Raw genomic sequence first — 18,600 nt, 5'->3', positions numbered from 1 at the left:
TCCTCGGAGGTTGAAAAATTTATTAAAGGATGCAGGGGTAAGGGATGACGACTATACTAAACTGATAGAACAGGTTAGTGATCACTGAAGTTTGTAGGAAGTACAGAGGGACACCAGCACGACCGATCGTACTCCTACTTTTGGCCAGAGATTTTAACGACATTGTGGCCATGGGCCTTAAAATCTGGGATAAAGCCAATAATATATTTATTTTGTAGATTTAGCAACCAGATTTAGTCAATCAACGATTGTACAAATTAAAGAAAAGAGAGTAATTCTAGATCAAATCGTGGAAAAATGGATAGGGACAGGAATGGGCCCACTGGCAAAATTCCTTACGCACAATGGGGGTGAATTTGCTAATGATGAGTTTAGCGATATGTGTGTAGACGTGAATATCACAGTTATGAATACGGCTGCGGAAAGCCCATTTAGTAATGGTGTGTGTGAAAGAAACCATGCTGTAATAGGTGAAATGCTCCAGAAAATTTCAGCTTGACCATGGGCGATGCATGCAAAGAATTCATTGCAGATGGTTGGGGGCTATAGTCCTTATCAATTAGTGTTTGGTAGAAATCCTAAAATTCCGTCCATTTTGGATGACCACCCTCCAGCTTGGGAGGGGACTACAATTAGCTCTGGTTTTGCTGAACATTTAAATGCATTACATAGCAGTAGAAAAGCTTTTTTGGAAGCAGAAGTCTCAAAGAATTCGCAGAGCTTTAAGACATAACATACGGCCATCAGATGCCGTTTTTCAGCAAGGAGGCATGGTATACTATAAGAGAGACAATTCTAATGAATGGAAAGGCCCAGGGAAGATCATAGGCATAGATGGCAAAACAAATATTTTGCAACATGGTAATCAAACTGTTAGGGTCCATTCATCAAGGATAATGGGTACAGATTACAAATTTTCAAATTTAGACAGAGCAGACAGACATGACGGGGAACCAGAGTCATCTGGTACGCATGTGTTACAGAACTATGAGGACCAATTAACTGATATAGACAGGGTTTCTGTGGAGGAACACAACACATTTGGTGAATTAAAACAGGCTATTTTTCCGAAAGGGCAACTGCCAAAAGTTGGTACAAAAGTGACATACTTGCCTGAAGGGTCTAGTCAATGGAAGGATGCAACTGTTATTAGTAGAGCAGGGAAGGCCACTGGAAAGTATAAACATTGGTTGAATGTACAGCATTCAGGGGAAGGAGTCAAGACAATGGATTGGGAAAACAAAGTTCAAAAATGGAGGGCACAGAAACGCAGTGCCAGTTCAGATAGTACATCGGATAGTGAACTGGTCCGCAGGAGAAGGTCGAGAACTATTGAAAGGACATCCCACAGCAGAAGGGAAAGATCAAGCAGTAGCAGTACAGAACCAGATACCAGGCGGGAGTGGGGACCTAGTTTGTCAAGATCTCGGAACATGAGTAAGACTACGAATACTAATAGGAGTAGAAGCCCACATGCATGTGAGATTTTGGTGGCTTCAAATAAATTAGATGAAAAAGTTATTAAAGAAGCTAAACAGCAAGAATTGCATAGTTGGAGTGAATTTCGGGTATACACGGAAGTACCGGATAGGGGACAAAGAGCTCTATCCCACAGATGGATTTGCACGGAAAAGGTTCTTCCGGATGGAACTTGTAAGGCAAAGGCCAGGCTCGTGGCAAGGGGATTTGAAGAAAACTTAGAAGATCAGGATTTAAGGATAGATTCACCTACAGCAGGAAAGGTTATTTTAAAGATCTTCTTGGCTCTATTAGCCACAAAGGCATGGGAATGCAAATCTATAGATAAAAAAGCTGCCTTTTTGCAGGGGCATCAGCTCCAGAGAGACATTTTTCTCCGTCCTCCTAAAGAAGCAGCTAACACAGAAGGGGTACTCTGGAAGTTGAACAAATGTGTATATGGATTAAATGATGCATCGAGAGTCTGGTATTTTTCGGTAAGGTCAGTTTTGTTAAAGGTAGGCTGTTGCCAGTTGAAAGCAGATCCTGCAATGTTTTACTGGCACTATAAAGGAAATCTTTCTGGCATTTTTATGATGAATGTCGATGATTTTTTTGTGGGGTGGGACTAGTGATTTTGAAGCTATTGTAATCTCTGGTTTGAGGAAAGAATTCAGGGTTGGAAGTCAGGCTCCCGGTGCATTTAAATATATTGGACAGACTAAGTTAGGGGCAACTTTACGTCAGCAATCTTATTTGGAAAGCATCACCCCAATAGCAATTAGTCATGGCCGAGTTTCACAAAAAGACGCAATGGTTTCAAAGATAGAAAAAGAGCAACTGCGAAGTTTAATTGGGCAACTGAACTGGTTAGGTAGACAGACTAGACCGGACGTGAGTTTCAATGTCTCAGAGTTGAGTACAAAAATGAATGATCCCAAAGTGGAAGACATAATAAGAGCAAATAAAGCGTTGGCCAAACTAAAAATGCAGGAGTGTATTTTGATGTTCCCGCTTTTAGGTGACCGTCAGCACTTGAAACTCCTAGTTTATAGTGATGCGTCCTACGCAAATTTCTGTGATGGGGTTTCAAGCGCAGGAGGTTTTATAATTTTCCTTTTGGGGAACAATGGTAAATGTTGCCCACTTGTGTGGGAACAAAGAAAATAAGGAGAGTGGTAAAAAGCACTTTGGCTGCTGAGACGTTAAGCCTTGTAGAGGCAGTGGATATGGCTTTTTATAGAAGTATGATATTGACAGAAATTTTGGGATTAGGGGATTTGGGTAATATACTTGACTGTCACATTGGCAATAAATCCCTGTGGGGAAAATGTGCACTCTACAAAAAGTGTCAATGAAAAAAGGTTAAGGATAGACATCGCAAGTTTGAAGCAGATGTTGGACAGAGGGGAGATAGCAAAAATTAAATGGGTCGACAGTAGCTATCAATTGTCAGACTGTTTTACCAAAAGAGGGGCTAGTTCACAGAAACCTTTGGATATTATTAATGAAGGGCACCTGTTTCTGTGACTGTTTTTTAGTTCGTCCAAAAAAAATGGGGAAAAAAGAGAAGGGGGGAATTGCGTGTGTGTTTTTGAGTTTCCTGTAATTTTGTTTTCACCTAATTATATTTTTTCTCCAAGGAAGGGGAGACTGTTAAGTAAAGGGTTAAGAGATATTCCAATTAGTTGTCTCATTTATGTTAAGTTTCCAATAATTGACATTGATATGTAAAGAGGCTTCAGGTGACCTTTGGGTCAGGTAATGTGAAGATATAGTTTTGTGCAGAGTCTGTTAAAGTGCAATAAAGGTGTTTGTAAAAAGCAGCAGTACCGTTGACTCTTTATACAAAAACATCTTACATAGTCACTGTTGTAATGTAGGGAAAGCATACAATGTTGCAAAGATTAGTGGTAGGCTAGAAGATTGGGAAAATTTGGATGACTTCTAAAAAAAAAAAATAAAGAGCAGGAAAGTAGATTGAAAATAAACTGAAGAGAAAGTTCTGGAAAATCTCTTGCAGGTCTGGCAACATCTGTAGGGAGAGAAAAGAGCTAATGTTTCGAGTCCAGATGACCCTTTGTCAAGCAAGACATACTAAACAGGCAGCAAGAGCATTTACAAGTGTATACAAAGGAAGACAGTAGCTAAGTAAACTTTGCTCCCTTCGAGAAACAGGGAAATCGCTGAGTCTTTGAACAAATATTTTGTACCTTCCCTGGCAATGGAGGACACTAAATAAATAAGTGGAGGACATTGTAACCTCCCTAATCAAGAAAGGAGGGAGACAAAGCAGAAAACTCAAAGCCAGTGAGCCCTAACACCTGCCACTGAGAAAATGCTGGAATCTGTTATGAGGAAGCAATGGCAGAGTGAACATGGTTTTGTGAAAGATAAATCAAATTTGACAGATTTATTAGCATTCTTTTGAGGACATAACATATCTGCAAAGTGATATAGATATGTTAATTGAGTGGGCAAAAATTTGGCAGATAGCATATAAGGTGGGAGGAAAATGTGTGGTTATGCACTTTGGTGGGGAGAATAGAAGAGCAGAATATTATTTAAATGGAGACTACAGAATTCAGTAAATGAAAAATCACTTATTGTCACAAGTAGGTTTCAAATGAAGTTACTGTGAAAAGCCCTTAGTCGCCACATTCCGGCGCCTGTTCGGGGAGGCTGGTACGGGAATCGAATCCGCACTGCTGGCCTTGTTCTGCTTTACAAGCCAGCTGTTTAGCCCACTGTGCTAAACCAGCCCCTGTGATATATGGGTGTTCCCATAGATGAAACACTAGGTTAGCATGCAAGTACGTGAGTAATTAGGAAGGTTTATGTAATAACCAGCACGGGACATATGGTGCGTCGATGATTCTTTCCCTGTGCTTTTCTGGGAGTACGATCGCCCCCGCTAGGGACGGGGTAGCTTATCCGTACCTGTATGAAAGGTCGGCCAGTGTGGCACCAACTGCCAAGAAGAGAGTGAATCGCTTCTCGGCCTTTTGGCTAAGATGAGCGTGAGGTCGGGTGTAATGCCTGAATCTGGTATGTCTCTCTTGTGGGGATCATGATTGGAGTAGACAAGGAGCTGGATTAGGGGTTTGGCCCTGTCCGCACTCTGAGCTCTGGCTTTGTAACTCTGATAAAGTAATTTTAAAAAAAGGGAGAGAGAGTGCCCGGTGAGGTTAACTGGGCCTCATGTAAGTAACTGTTGTAAAATAAATGCCTGGTACATTTCAAATGGACATGCTAACCGTGGTGCACTATGCACGGAACACAGCAAGTTATCTTTTTGCAACAGGGCTTTGTGCAGGTTTGAAAACAACAGACAACAAAAAAAAAGTACTTTTGGGCGACAGCTCCCTAGCATTTTGGAGGGCGCCACGAGTCTCCATTTTCCAAAATAGCACTGAATGTAGGAGATATAGTTTGTCGAGCTGTATGTTGTTGGGCGCCGATTCCCATATGGCCCCTCTGTGGCTTGGAAGGAACGTCGCAGCGATTCAGACCTTGGATTGATGGGCCAGCCGCCGCAATGTGTGCCGTCTCTGGGCTCAGCTGATGCCAATTCCACCTCTGTGTGCTACATGGGGATGTCGGACCTGACTTGCTCACCAGTGAGACGCACGTTGACTGGTCCTGCTCATCTGTTCGACAGTGACCTACTGGAGCCTAAACGTTTTTGTCGTCTGGCTGTTCCGGGTGCTGCACCGGTTTCTTCCTCTTTCTCTGCCTCGGGATTTTCTTCTCCGTCGTCTTCGCCTCCTCATCGTCCTTCGAGAGGGGTCTTCGGACTTTGGGGGGAAGAATGTAATAACCAGCATGGGATATGCTGTGTGGGGTTGATTGTTTCCCCCTGCTCCTCTGGGTAAGAGCTCCCCTGCTAGGGGTGGGGTAGCTTATCCGTCCGTACCTGTATAAATGGTCGGCCAGTGTGAAACTGACCATTCAGAGAGAGAATGCCCAGTGAGATTAACCGGGCCTCCTCTATGGAGTCTCGTGTATGTAACTTGTAAAATAAATGTCTTTACTTTTACACTCGCTGTGGACTCCCCGTGCCTTACTAAAGCACACTCCATGTTTCCCTTTATTGTAAGAGGATTGAAGTATAAAAACTTGGCCTTGGGATAAAGCCAATGGCTGATATATCTGGAGGTAGGTTGCAGATCAGCCATGATACTGAATGGTCTCGAGTGGCTTAGTGACCTACTCCTGTTCCTATGTTACATTAGCCATGATTGCTAGCCCATGTTCCTGTAATACCTATTTTCCCATCATCCTTATTTCAGACCCCTCCATGCTTTGCCTTGCCTAACTCTCTAGCCTAACAACCCTTTGGCGAATGTGCACCCCTCTAATTCTGCTTCTCTTATTTTATTTGCTCCACCAATAATGGCCATGCCTTTAGTTACCTGAGCCCGAGTCTCTGGCTCTCTTTCCAAAGCCTCTCTTTTGCCTTTCTGTCCTCCTTTAAGATATTCCTTAACATCTGCTACTTCTGACCAGGCTTTGGTCACCTGTCTCTTATGTGTTTGTGTTCCTGTGATGCACCTTGGAACATTATTAAAGGTACTATATAAAAGCAAGTTGTGTGCATTAAGTGAAATGCCAGTAGTGGCTAATTTAGTGATGAAGCAAATTATCTAATTTAACTTGTAATGGATTTACAGAATTTTTTGATGAATATCAGATTGTTATCACTTTTATAAGCCCACAGCTGGGTAAATCCGGGATTAAGGGTTATGGTGTTCGGGCCGGAAAGTGGAGCTGAGTCCACAAAAGATCAGCCATGATCTCATTGAATGGCGGGGCAGGCTCGAGGGGCCAGATGGCCTGCTCCTGCTCCTTGTTCTTATGTTCTTATATCTCATCCACTTGCTATCAGACAGACAAAAGCTTAATCTTCAATTGTACAGATTTTAACGTTATTGTATTTGAAAGGGTACACTCCAAGCAAACTTCACATTGCACTGTTTACATTGTCTGCATTTGGAGTAGAAACTGGATAAGTGTTTTGACTTGCTATAGCAGTATCGTAATTGTATATTATTGAGGCATGTTCCTGCAGGAGGATTTCTCAAGCTTTGTGTAAATGAGCCCTCTTGCTCATTCTCCAGTTTCCTGAGAGAAACCATGATGCTTCCCTGGTTCTTAGTAGCTAGAACATTACATTCCAAGTAAAATGTAAGTGGTTAGGGCAGCATGGTGGTGCAGTGGTTAGCACTGCTGCCTCTCGGCGCTGAGGACCTGGGTTGAATCCCAACCCCGGGTCACTGTCTGTGTAGAGTTTGCACATTCTCCCCGTGTTTGCATGGGTTTCCTCCCGGTGTCCGGTTTCCTCCACCAGTCCCAAAAAGACATTCTTGTTAGATGAATTGGACATTCTGAATTCTCCCTCAGTGTATCCGAACTGGTACCGTAGTCCTGGCGACGAAGGGATTTTCACAGTAACTTCATTGCAGTGTTAATGGAAGCCTACCTGAGACACTAATAAAGATTATTATTGAAGAAGGCATTGGTGCCATGGACATCAATGTAAACTAGACCAGGTGCAAATGGCAGGTTATGTTCCCTGAAGGTCATTGGTGTACCCATTGTTTTTTTACATCAATAAGACCGCTTTATGGACAACCGATTTACTGAATTCAGTTTCAAAGTTTGCCATGATTTGATTTGAACATATGGGCCACCCGTCTTACCACTTGTCACTTACCACCAGTGAAATCCAGATCCATGCCTTTTCACACGTACATAAGAACTAGGAACAGGAGTAGGCCATCTGGCCCCTCGAGCCTGCTCCGCCATTTAATGAGATGATGGCTGATCTTTGTGGACTCAGCTCCACTCTCCGGCCCGTACACCATATCCCCAAATCCCTTTATTCTTTAGAAAGGGCTCACGTCCAGGCTCACTTAAGCCCAACACACTGGCATTGATCCCATTCAAAACACTATATTACATATCCTGCCTTTTACTAAATCTGCCATGCATGTTTCCTCATCCACTGGCATCCCATTCTGAAAAGTAATGATTTCAATACATTTTTCACCCTAACCTGTAGCTTTCCAGTGAACTGATTTTTCTTTGTTCTTCCTGATAATTTCCTCCCAATATGGCAGGGAAATTACTTGGTCTGCTCAGTGCCTTGTGACTGAACGGGCCAAAATGATGCATGTGATCAAGTTTTGGAAATAGTCTGGTTGCTTCTCCCATCTCTGTGCTGGTGAATCCAGAGTGGGATGTTCCAGATGATCTTGGATGTGATAGTCAGCATAGGTTGTCAGGGGGAGGTCATGTGCAACAAATTTGATTGAATTTTCTGAGGAGGTGACTAGGTGTGTAGATGAGGGCAGTGCAGTTGATGTAGTCTACAAAGACTTCAGTAACTTTAAAAAACATTTTTTTAGAGTACCCAATTCATTTTTTCCAATTAAGGGGCAATTTACTGTGGCCAATTGACCTATCCCGCACATCTTTGGATTGTGGGGGCGAAACCCACGCAAACACGGGGAGAATGTACAAACTCCACACGGACAGTGACCCAGAGCCGGGATTGAACCTAGAACTTGTGCCGTGAGGCAGCAATGCTAACCATTGTGTCATCGTGCTGCCCTTCAGTAACATTTTTGACAAGATCCTGCATGGAAACTGATCAAAAAGGAACCAGCCCTTGGGATTGAGGGCAATTTGACAAATTTGATCCAAAATAGGCTTAGTGGCAGTAGGCAAAAGGTGCTGGTCGAAGGTTGTTTTTGTGACTGGAAGCCTGTGTTCAGGGATCGGTGCTGGGTCCCTTGCTATTTGTCGTGTACGTTAATGATCTAGACACAAATGTGGGAGGTATGATCAGTAAGTTCACAGACCCAAAAATTGGTGGCGTGGTAAAAAGTGAGGAGGAAAGCCTTAATTACAGGATGATATAGATGGGCTGCTCAGATGGACAGAGCAGTGACAAATGGAATTTAACCCTGAAAAGTGTGACATGATTTGTATGCATGGGAATACACAATAAGCGGTAGGATGCTAGGAAGCACAGAGGACCAGATGGACCTTGGGGTACATATGCAAAGATCCCTGAAGGCAGCATGCCATAAGGTGGTTCAGCAGACATTTAGGATACTTGCCTTTATGAACCGAGGCATGTAAGAGCAGGAAGGTTATGTTGGAACTGAATAAAACGCTCATTAGGCCACCGCTGGAATATTGTCTTTAGACCTGGTTGCCACATTTAGGAAGGATGTGATTGCACTAGAAAGGGTGGAGAAGAGATTCACCAGAATGTTGCATGGGCTAGAGCATTTCAGTTATGAAGAAAGGCTGGCTAAGCTGGGGTTGTTTTCCTTTGAACAAAGAAGGCTGATGGAACTGTACAACATTATGAGGGACATAGATAAGGTAGGTAGGAAGGAACTTTCCCCCTTTTTAGTAGAGGGACCAATAACCAGATTTAAGGTAAGGGGCAGGAAATTTAGAAGGGATTTGAAGAAAGGTTTTTTCACCCAGAGAGTGGTGGGAATCTGGAACTCTGCCTTCAAGGGTGGTAGAGGGCACGGCGGGGGGGGGGGGGGGGGGGGGGGGGGGGGGGGGAGTTTGGAATAAAACTGTCATCAGATATCTAAATTTCTGTAGCCAATAAAGATAGATGTGAACATCTGTCGGCATAGGTAATTTAATTATCACTATAGTAGCCATTATGCTATCTGTGCAGATGTTATGCCAACTATTCATTCCATCGCCTTTCACCATTTTCCACCCTGTATTTAGTAATTATGTCAGCTACTGTGGACCCTTTCAATGGTTAAGCTAGCAGCTAGTCATCAGGGAGAAAATTATGTAAGAAACTGTCTTCCTGCACCAAGTTGTGAAGATATCCTCAGAATGGGATCTTCGTGCAATTTCTTGGGCAAAATGGAGAGGCTGTCATTCTTGGGCATCACACAAATATCTTTTCTGTAATATGTGCATGACCCAGATACAAAGATATGTAGAGGGACAGGTAGTATTGAGGTAGCAGAGGGCCTGCAGAAGGACTTGGACAGGCTAGGAGAGTGGGCAAAGAAGTGGCAGATGGAATAAAATGTGGAAAAGTGTGAGGTTATGCACTTTGGAATGAGGAATCAGAAGCACAAAGGGACTTGGGAGTCCTTGTTCAAGATTCCCTTAAGGTTAATGTGCAGGTTCCATTGGCAGTTAGGAAGGCAAATGCAATGTTAGCATTCATGTCGAGAGGGCTAGAATATAAGATCAGGGATGTACTTCTGAAGCTGCACAAAGCTCTGGTCAGACCCCATTTGGAGTATTGTGAGCAGTTGTGGGCCCTGTATCTAAGGAAGGATGTGCTGGCCTTGGAAAGGGTCCAGAGGAGGTTCACAAGAATGAGCCCTGGCATGGAGGTTGTCGTATGAGGAACTGTTGAGGACTCTGGGTCTGTACTCGTCAAAAGTTTAGAAGGATGAGGGGCGGATCTTATTGAAACTTACAGGATACTGCGAGGCCTGGATAGAATGGACGTGGAGAGGATTTTTCCACTTGCAGGAAAAACTAGAAGCAGGGCACAAGCCCAGACTAAAGGGACGATTCAATAAAACAGAGATGAGGATGGATTTCTTCAGCCAGAGGGTGGGGAATCTGTGGAACCCTTTGCCGGTGAAGGCTGTGGAGGCCAAATTGCTGAGTGTCTTTAATTCAGAGACAGATAGGTTCTTGATTAATAAGGGGATCAGGGGTTATGGGGAGAAGGCAGCAGAATGGGAATGAGAAAAATATCAGCCATGATTGAATGGCGGAGCAGACTCGATGGGCCGAGTGGCCTAATTCTGCTCCTATGTCTTATGGTCTTGTGTATACTTTCAAAAATTTAACCTAGAGGATTAGTGTTGAATAGCCTATCTTTTTAACTTATTTCTTGGGTTCAGATGTAAAGTAATTGTACCCCGTGTTTAAGGAAGTGACTTCTGCACCTTACAGTCCTGTTTGTTTTTCTATTTACAGCATGTACAGAATTACAGCCGGTTCTAAATCTGGAGAGGTGATCTGCTTCCACTTTTTCTATGAAACCTCGTTGCCAATAGAAGCAAACTGAGTGGAAAATGCTCCCAGGGGTTGGTGTGTTTGGGACAGGTACCACTGCGCGGGTTTTGGTGCCACTATTGCGTGCTGAAGGCTTCACCATTGAGGCACTCTGGGGAAGAACGGAGGAAGAGGCCAAGCAGCTGGCGGAGGAAATGAATATTTCATTTTACACAAGCCGGACTGATGATGTTTTGCTCCACCAGGATGTGGATCTTATCTGCATCAATATTCCTCCTCCTCTCACATGCCAGATTGCTGCTAAAGCATTAGGTACAGTATTTCCTTTTTCTGATTACTTTAAGCAAGATCCTGATGCTATTTTGAGATTTTTAAAAGACTCCCCGCTACATCACTTTTCTGTGTGTGCTAATTGTGTGAATAAAACAAGTGAGTTGAAATTTTATTAAAAAGCTACATTTTAAAAATGCTGTGTCTTTGTAAGAATTGGGACACTTTTTCTGATCAGAAAGTGGCATGTTGTCAGCTCTAGCTCTGGTTATGTTGCTGGCAAGATCACAAAAACAATCTGTTTGTTTTCCCATCCTGGCTGGGAACATTGGCTTGCACAACCTGACAACCTGTTATGATAGCAGAGTCCATCTGCCTTTTTATGGTGCAGATTTTTTGAGCTGGAGTACAAATTAAATGTCAGGTTCAAATGTTTCAGATAATTCACGCACACGTTAAAGGTACCTTTATAACTTCCATTGTCTTAATTGATTATAATAATATTGCAAATGTAACCATATATTTACTATAAGGTTGTAGGATATTCTTATCAACAGATGAATACAGCTGCATCAGACTCGCAAAATGTTTATTTATATATGTATTGCATCATCGCTTCTCGGTCTTTTCGCTAAGGTGAGCGTGGGATCAGGTGTAATGCCTGGATCTGGTATGTCTCTCTTGGGGGGACCATGAATTGGATTCAATTTGATTTGGTTTTTGGAGCAGGTAAGGAGCTGGATTAGGGGTTTGCCCCTGTCCACACTCTGAGCTCTGGCTTTGTAACTCTGATAAAGTACCTTTTTATACGCAGCAGTTTAGGATTTACTTAAAGTAATTGTGGTTCTTGGCATTATGTTGTGTTTCCATGCATAAAGAGATCATGGGAAGGTTGATCTTTCACATACACAAAATAATACACTTAATTTGCTGGTAGCTTCAACCAGTTGTATAACCATTTCAGACTGGATGCAAATTTCTCTAGGCTGTGTAGCGGAGGAAACCTTTACTCCAAAGGGCATTATGTTGCGCAGAGGCAGCATTATTTGAATGACCACCTGGATGAGGTACCAGAGAGCTATCAACCGCTATGACGCTGTACCTCCAGCATGAAATGGGGGAAGGGAGAGAAACAGTCATGTTCTCTTCTGAGTTCCACATTAGTATTACTTCTTTCTACAATCAATATAATTATATGCCAAACCTCCACTACTAGGTAAAAGTTTGTATGGAAGTTGTTGGATGGGATTATTCTACTTATGAAAACTTGTATTGTTCGTGTTATGCAGTCCTCGCTTTCTAGAATAAACATCATATTCAATAACTTCCTATGCAATGTCCTTTGAGGATAAGTCCGTTGCTTTCCTTAAATGGAAAGCTGATATATGTCTGTAGACATTTGGCTCATCTAGACAATACAAATGACATTTTTGGGGTGCGACTCTGGGCTAAGTGTTGTGGATTCAAAGACCTTTTATCATAAAATATCAGTACTTCACAGATTTCCCAGGCAAAGATAAATTAGCTTATTTCTTCGGCAACCGGTTGCACTAAGTTTATTGCTAAACTGAGGAAACAGCCAGACAGGAAGCTGGAGCAGCAGGGCATACCCTGAATTTAAGTGCACTGAGATCATGTGTAAACATAATGTTATCTTTCTGCGTGCTGCAGCATTAAAAACACATCGGAGATTGTGGATATTTGAATGTCCGATTGTGGTAAATGTATAGATGACGCCAGTAAATTAATAGATTATTTTGTAATTTAGATCCTTTGGTTCTTCCCTTCTGACGCTGTTAAAGGAATTAAATCTGTAAATATCTTTTATTAAAGTAAGTGTTCAACCACAGTAGTTATACTCCATTTCAAATTTTGAAGTTGTCAGAATGATAATTTTTTAAATCAAAATAATGGTGGGACTAAAGCATTTGCTATTGTTTATGTGCAACTTCAGACAAGGGCAGATGCTTGGTTAAACAATGAAATCCAAGATGTGCAGCTCCACTATTAACATAATGAAAATGGCACCTTATCTGCCTCGCTGCTAAAATCCGTTTAATGGCATGAAGTTGCTGTGATTGCATGGTAGAAACTACTAGCTCAAAGACTGAATAGAATGTGTAAATTAGAGTCGGTGGATTCAATCTCTCAGAATTATTACGATGCCACAGCCATTTGATCCATTGTGTCTGCACTGGCTCTCCAAACGAGCAGTATGACTGGTGCCACCCCCTGTCTTTTCCCTGTACCTCTGCACGTTGTTTCTATTCCAATAATCATCTAATGCCCTTGAAAATGCGTCGATTGAACCTGCCTCCACCACACTTCCAGGAAATGCATTCCAGAACTGAACCACTTGTGTAAAAAAGTTTTTTTTTCTCGCATCACATTTGCTTTTGCAGATCACTTTTTAAATCTGTGCCCAGTTCTGGGTGCCACACTTTAGGAAGGATGTGAACGCATTGATGAGAGTGCAAAAGAGGTTTAAAAGAATGATTTCAGCAATGAGAAACTTCAGTTATGAGAATAGATTGGAGATTCTGTTTGGAGAGAAGAAAGCTACAACGAGATTTGATAGAGATGTTAAAAATCATGAGGGGGCTGGGCAAAATAGCCATAACATAAGGTGGATACCATTCATGGCCCTGTTCTGGAAAATATTGCAGACAATTCTTTGTCTTGCCATCCACAGAAATATTTTTAAAATTTATCTGTCTTGCGTATAACTTCTGCTCCTGGATTTAGATTTATTGTCACGTGTATCGAGGCACGGTGAAAAGTATTGTTCTGCGTAGATTCCAGACAGATCGTTCCATATATGAAAAAGCATAGGACATACGATCGATACACAATGTAAATGCCTAGACACAGACATCGGGCGAAGCATATGGAGTGTAGTACTAATCAATAGAGAAGATGTGTGGAGAGATAAGTTCAGTCCATAAGAAGGTCATTCAGAATTCTGGTAACAGCGGCGAAGAAGCTGTATTTGAATTTGTAAATGCGTGTTCTCAGACTTTTATATCTCCTGCCCGATGGAAGAAGTTGGAAGAGAGAATAACTCCTTTCTTAACTGCGAGCTTTGGTTCTGTGCTTTTATATTGAATAAAGTGTCTGGCATGTGCTTGGTTTTACAATTTAAACATCTGTGCATGTATTTAAATGAACTTATGAAATTTCTTCTGACTGCACAGTTCCTTCAGGCAGCAGGGTGGAAACATAGGATTGAGGCAAGCTCTATATTCATGTGATCAGACCCAATCTGGCAGGCAGAAAAAAGCATTAGAAATTACTGTGGTGTAAAGCGCTTGGGATTGACCCATTTCTATTTTTAAAGTACCCCATTTTCTTCCCAATTAAGGGGCAATTTATCGTAACCAATCCACCTACCCTGCACATCTTTGGGTTGTGGAGCTGAGACCCACGCAAACAATGGGAGAATGTCCAGACTCCACTCAGACAGTGACCTGGGGCCGGAATTGAACCTTGGTCCTCAGCGCCGTGAGGCAGAAGTGCTAATCACTGTGCCACCGTGCTGCCCCTTATTGAGGCTTTATAACACAAATATAATACCGAGTCACATTAGGAGAATTTGGCCAGATGACCATTCTGCCCAACCCATTCTATTTTTGATTGGTTTGTATATATGAAACCTGTTTCTATGCAGCTATAATAGGATTGAACAACCAGTGCATTTGTGTCCAGAATATTAATTATTTAAGAAATTAACATTCAAGAAGTCTTGGGTGTCCATGTTTAACTCCGCATCTGGTATATAATTTTTCATGCCAGTTGTATTCCTACTGCAACCTTAAGACAGCAGTCATTTGCCCATCATTGTTGAACTGAAGTGAATGAAATATGATGTGACTAATGAGGTTAAGATACTGTGCGCTTTACCAATATTGAAAGATGCAGTCCTTATTTGAAATATTATTTATCTACCATTTTATAAACCTGGGGTTACAATTAAAATTCATAAAACAATGAATTCTGAATGATAAGTGTACTAATTTATTTTGCTAATATGCAAGCAGTTTATTGTTCCGATCCCTTCCCAACGTGTTCATAATTTCTAACAAAAACAGAAAAGGCTGGACAGAGTCATCATTAGCTCTATTCTCGCTCCACAGATGCTGTCATACTGCTGAGATTGTCCAGCATTTTCTGTTTGTTTCAGATTCCAGCATCTGCAGTAATTTGCTTTAATCTTATTATTCATAATTTATATATTTTTCTTTTGAAGTTGCCATAGTCATTGCTGTGGGTCTGGCGTCACTTGTAAGCCAGACCATTAGTGAACCAGATGGGTTTTTATGACAATTGACAAATGCTTTCATGGTCATCATTAGTTCCAGGTTTTTATTGAATTCAAATTTCACCATCTGCAGCAGCGGGATTTGAACCTAGGTCCCCAGAGCATTACTCTGGGTCACTGGTTTACTAGTCCAATGACATACCACTATCCTACTGCCTCCCCTGTACATGTTGCATTTCAGCATTGGTCCAGTTAATTGATGCAAAGATAATAGTTAAACTCAGAATTCTTATTTTAAAATTTCAACTTAAAAAAGGCCAGGGAAAATGGGTTCTTGGTTTCTCATAAGTATTTCTAAGGATTTCTTTCAAAATTGTAAAAAATGTTTTTAGCTTTATGTAATGATCTAAAGGAAGAACTAAAATGGTACCAAAACAATGTGAATAAACTATTTATTCAATTTTCCATGGAAATTATTGGTTTTAGATTGCTGAATTTTAAAAAAGTCACAGATTTGAGTGATTTTTGTGGTGCTTTAGCTTAAATATCCAGTTCAGCTGAGTAAATGCAGCCAACATGATTAACATAACCTTAAAAGTCTTGCACAAGCCTTCATCTATAATCTCCTAGCTGTCAATATGTCGTAACGTAAAACAACCACACATGGTGATGCAGCTATCATGTGGCACTGTTGAAGTAGGAGACTTTAGAGGTGTGACTTTACCTACATGTTCTACATAAATGCCTCTTAATTATGTTGATCCTCCTATTATGACTTGGATTTTATAGTAGTTAAGGAGACAATAAAACAAAATGGGTGGGAGGGAAGAGAAAGTATCCAGAATAATGGATTTGGCGCTGATCAAGAGAATAACAACACAATAATTTGTACAGCGACTTTAACATTGTGAAACACCTTGGGACATGTCATTGAGGCTTTATTTTTCTATTTTTAATAAATTTAGAGTTTCCAATTAAGGGACAATTTGGCGTGGCCAATTCACCTAAACTTCACGTCTTTGGGTTGTGGGGTGAAACCCACGCAGACACGGGGAGAATATAATAGTGGGATCAACATAATGAGCAAATTCCACACACAGTGACCCCGGGCCGGGATCGAACCCGGGTCCTCAGCGGCGTAGGCAGCAGTGCTAATCACTGCACCACCCTGCTGCCCCTTATTAAGGCTTCATAACACAAGATATAATATTGAGTCACATTAGGAGAACTTGGGCTAGATGAAAGGAGGTAGTTTTTAAGGAGTGTCTTAACGGAGAAAAGCAAGGTGAAGAGGTTTAGGAAGGGAATTCCAGAGTTGAAGGCCTGTTCAGCTGAAGGCATGGCTACTGATGGTGAAACAATTAAAATGAGTGCTCAGAAGAACCGAACTAAAGGAGCCCAGATATCTGAAGATTGTTGAGCTGTAGGAGATTACTGAGCCGGAAAGGGGTCAGGCTATGGAGGAATTTTCACACAAGAACGAGATTTTCAAAATCGAGGCCTTTTGTAACCACAAGCCAGTGACGGTCAGTGAGCACAAGGATGACGATTTACCGAATTTGGTGAGTTAGTGCAGGAGCACTTTGGATGACCTCAAGTTTACAAATTGCAGATTGTGTGAGTCTGACCAGGAGTGAAGTCTGGTGTCAATAAAGGCATGGATTAGGGTTTCAGCAGCAGTAGAGCAGGTGAGGTCGTAGGCTCCTATTTCGCAGCGACATCATCCGAAAACACAATGACAGTTCCCACATGTAAACTGACACCTGGCCTTTCCTCACTCGACCTCATCACTGTTTCTAAATTACCAAATTCCCAATGAGCAGACATTTCCTCCAATTAAATATTTGCACAAACTGAAACGATTATCTTTGCTCTCCGCCCCAAACTCTCTGCCTTTGCCATGGACTCGATCTCTTTCTCTGGCAACTGTCTGAGGCAGAACAAAATTGTTCACAATCAGTGTCCTATTTGACCCTAACATGAGCTTTTAAACACACCATTACCAACCACGTATTTCCATCTTCATAGCATTGTCCGACTTCACCTCTTTAGCATGGGCAATCCGCCTACCCTGCACATCTTTGGTTTGTGGGAATGAGACCCACCCAGACATGGGGAGAAACTCCACATAGACAGTGACCCCGAGCTGCGATTGAACCTGGGTCCTCAGTGCTGTGAGGCAGTTGTGCTAACCACTGCGATTTTCAGCTGCTTTTTAAAGTCTAGCCCCTTTTGGATAGTACGTTGTTTTACCCATACTCCAGTCCATCCCTTGGCATATCATTCAGGGATTTTCCAAAATTGCAATATTCTGCCAGTTTCCTTTTAGTCTGGCGATGAAGACCACAACAGATTCTCTCTAGAACCCCCCAGCCAAATTTATGCCTCCTGCAAGATGGAGAATTTTGGATGATAATGATTCCTAACCAACTGCACAAGTTCATTAAGTGATTTTGAATCCGGGGCCTCAGGTTGGGGCGAGCTTCTTATTACACTGTACGTCTGGATGCCGCACGCTCTGAACAAAGTAAATATCTGATTCTTTTTCCCTCTCCGCCCCCATATTATTTGCTTTGACAAACTTACACATACGCTCTACATATTGCACCCAATCTTCATCTGCATCAAATGGTTCAGGCTTGATGGCACCATGTAGTGTGCTGAAATTGCTTTGAATCAGACTTCTTCTTTTGCCCTTGCAATCTGAGGGCTGACTTATTTTACTCCTTGTTGTCAATATGATAATAGAAACTCCAGGCGACCACCAGTGGATGAAAACAACTATTTATTTACAGACCGAAAACTATTCACAAGTGACAATTTTGCAAACGTGGCAAATGAAGAACTCTTGCACTCCTTCTATCCAGACCTTGACTGGGGTTTTAAAGGCCTGCCTTCCAGCTGGAATCGTGTCAGAGCCTGCAGAAAAGTCGTGGAAGTCAAGGAGGGATAGTTTGAATCAATTGCAGTCACCTAGGCTCTCGGTTATGACTTTGGGTCAATTACTAGAGGGCATAGGTTTAAGGGGCAAGGTTTAGAGGTGATGTACGAGGCAAGTTGTTTTTTACACAGAGGGTAGTGGGTGCCTGGAACTCGCTGCCGGAGGAGGTGATGGAAGCAGGGACGATAGTGATGTTTAAGGGGCATCTTGACAAATACATGAATAGGATGGGAATAAGGGATACGGACCCCGGAAGTGCAGAAGATTTTAGTTTAGACAGGCAGCATGGTCGGCACAGGCTTGGAGGACCGAAGGACCTGTTCCTGTGCAGTACTTTTCTTTGTTCTTTGATAAGAGGCATTTCAATACTTTTGACAGGGATGGAAACTTGTGGGGTATTCAAATGTGGAATTTGGTAGGCAACATGTTCAAGAACTTTGGAGAGGAAAGGGTGGATGGGTCAAGGACTTTTTTCAGGAGAGGGGTGATGACTGCAGATTTGTAGGGGACAAGGACAGACCCAAGAAGAAAGAACTGTTTTTTAAAAAAAAAAAAAAAAAAAAGTTTATTAAAGTTTTTTAACACAATTTTGCACCCTTACAAGCTTTGGATACTTGTGGGGGGGACGACTTACCAGGGG

The 18,600-nt window shown here is 42.1% G+C and overlaps 1 protein-coding gene across 1 annotated transcript in view; it reads left to right on the top strand.

Annotated features, from left to right (window-relative positions):
- The window catches only part of LOC140430687 (glucose-fructose oxidoreductase domain-containing protein 2-like), a 75,447-nt gene that overhangs the window by 6,768 nt on the left and 50,079 nt on the right, over positions 1 to 18,600 (top strand). Inside the window, exon 2 of the mRNA XM_072518327.1 lies at positions 10,453 to 10,803. Within this exon, the coding sequence (XP_072374428.1) occupies positions 10,551 to 10,803 (253 nt within the window). The 5' untranslated portion in view covers positions 10,453 to 10,550. The remainder of the gene's footprint in view (positions 1 to 10,452; positions 10,804 to 18,600) is intronic.

Source organism: Scyliorhinus torazame, chromosome 10, assembly GCF_047496885.1.
Source record: "Scyliorhinus torazame isolate Kashiwa2021f chromosome 10, sScyTor2.1, whole genome shotgun sequence".
Lineage (NCBI taxonomy): Eukaryota > Metazoa > Chordata > Chondrichthyes > Carcharhiniformes > Scyliorhinidae > Scyliorhinus > Scyliorhinus torazame.
The sequence above is the reverse complement of the archived record's forward strand: the minus strand, read 5'-3'. Positions and strand labels throughout refer to the sequence as shown.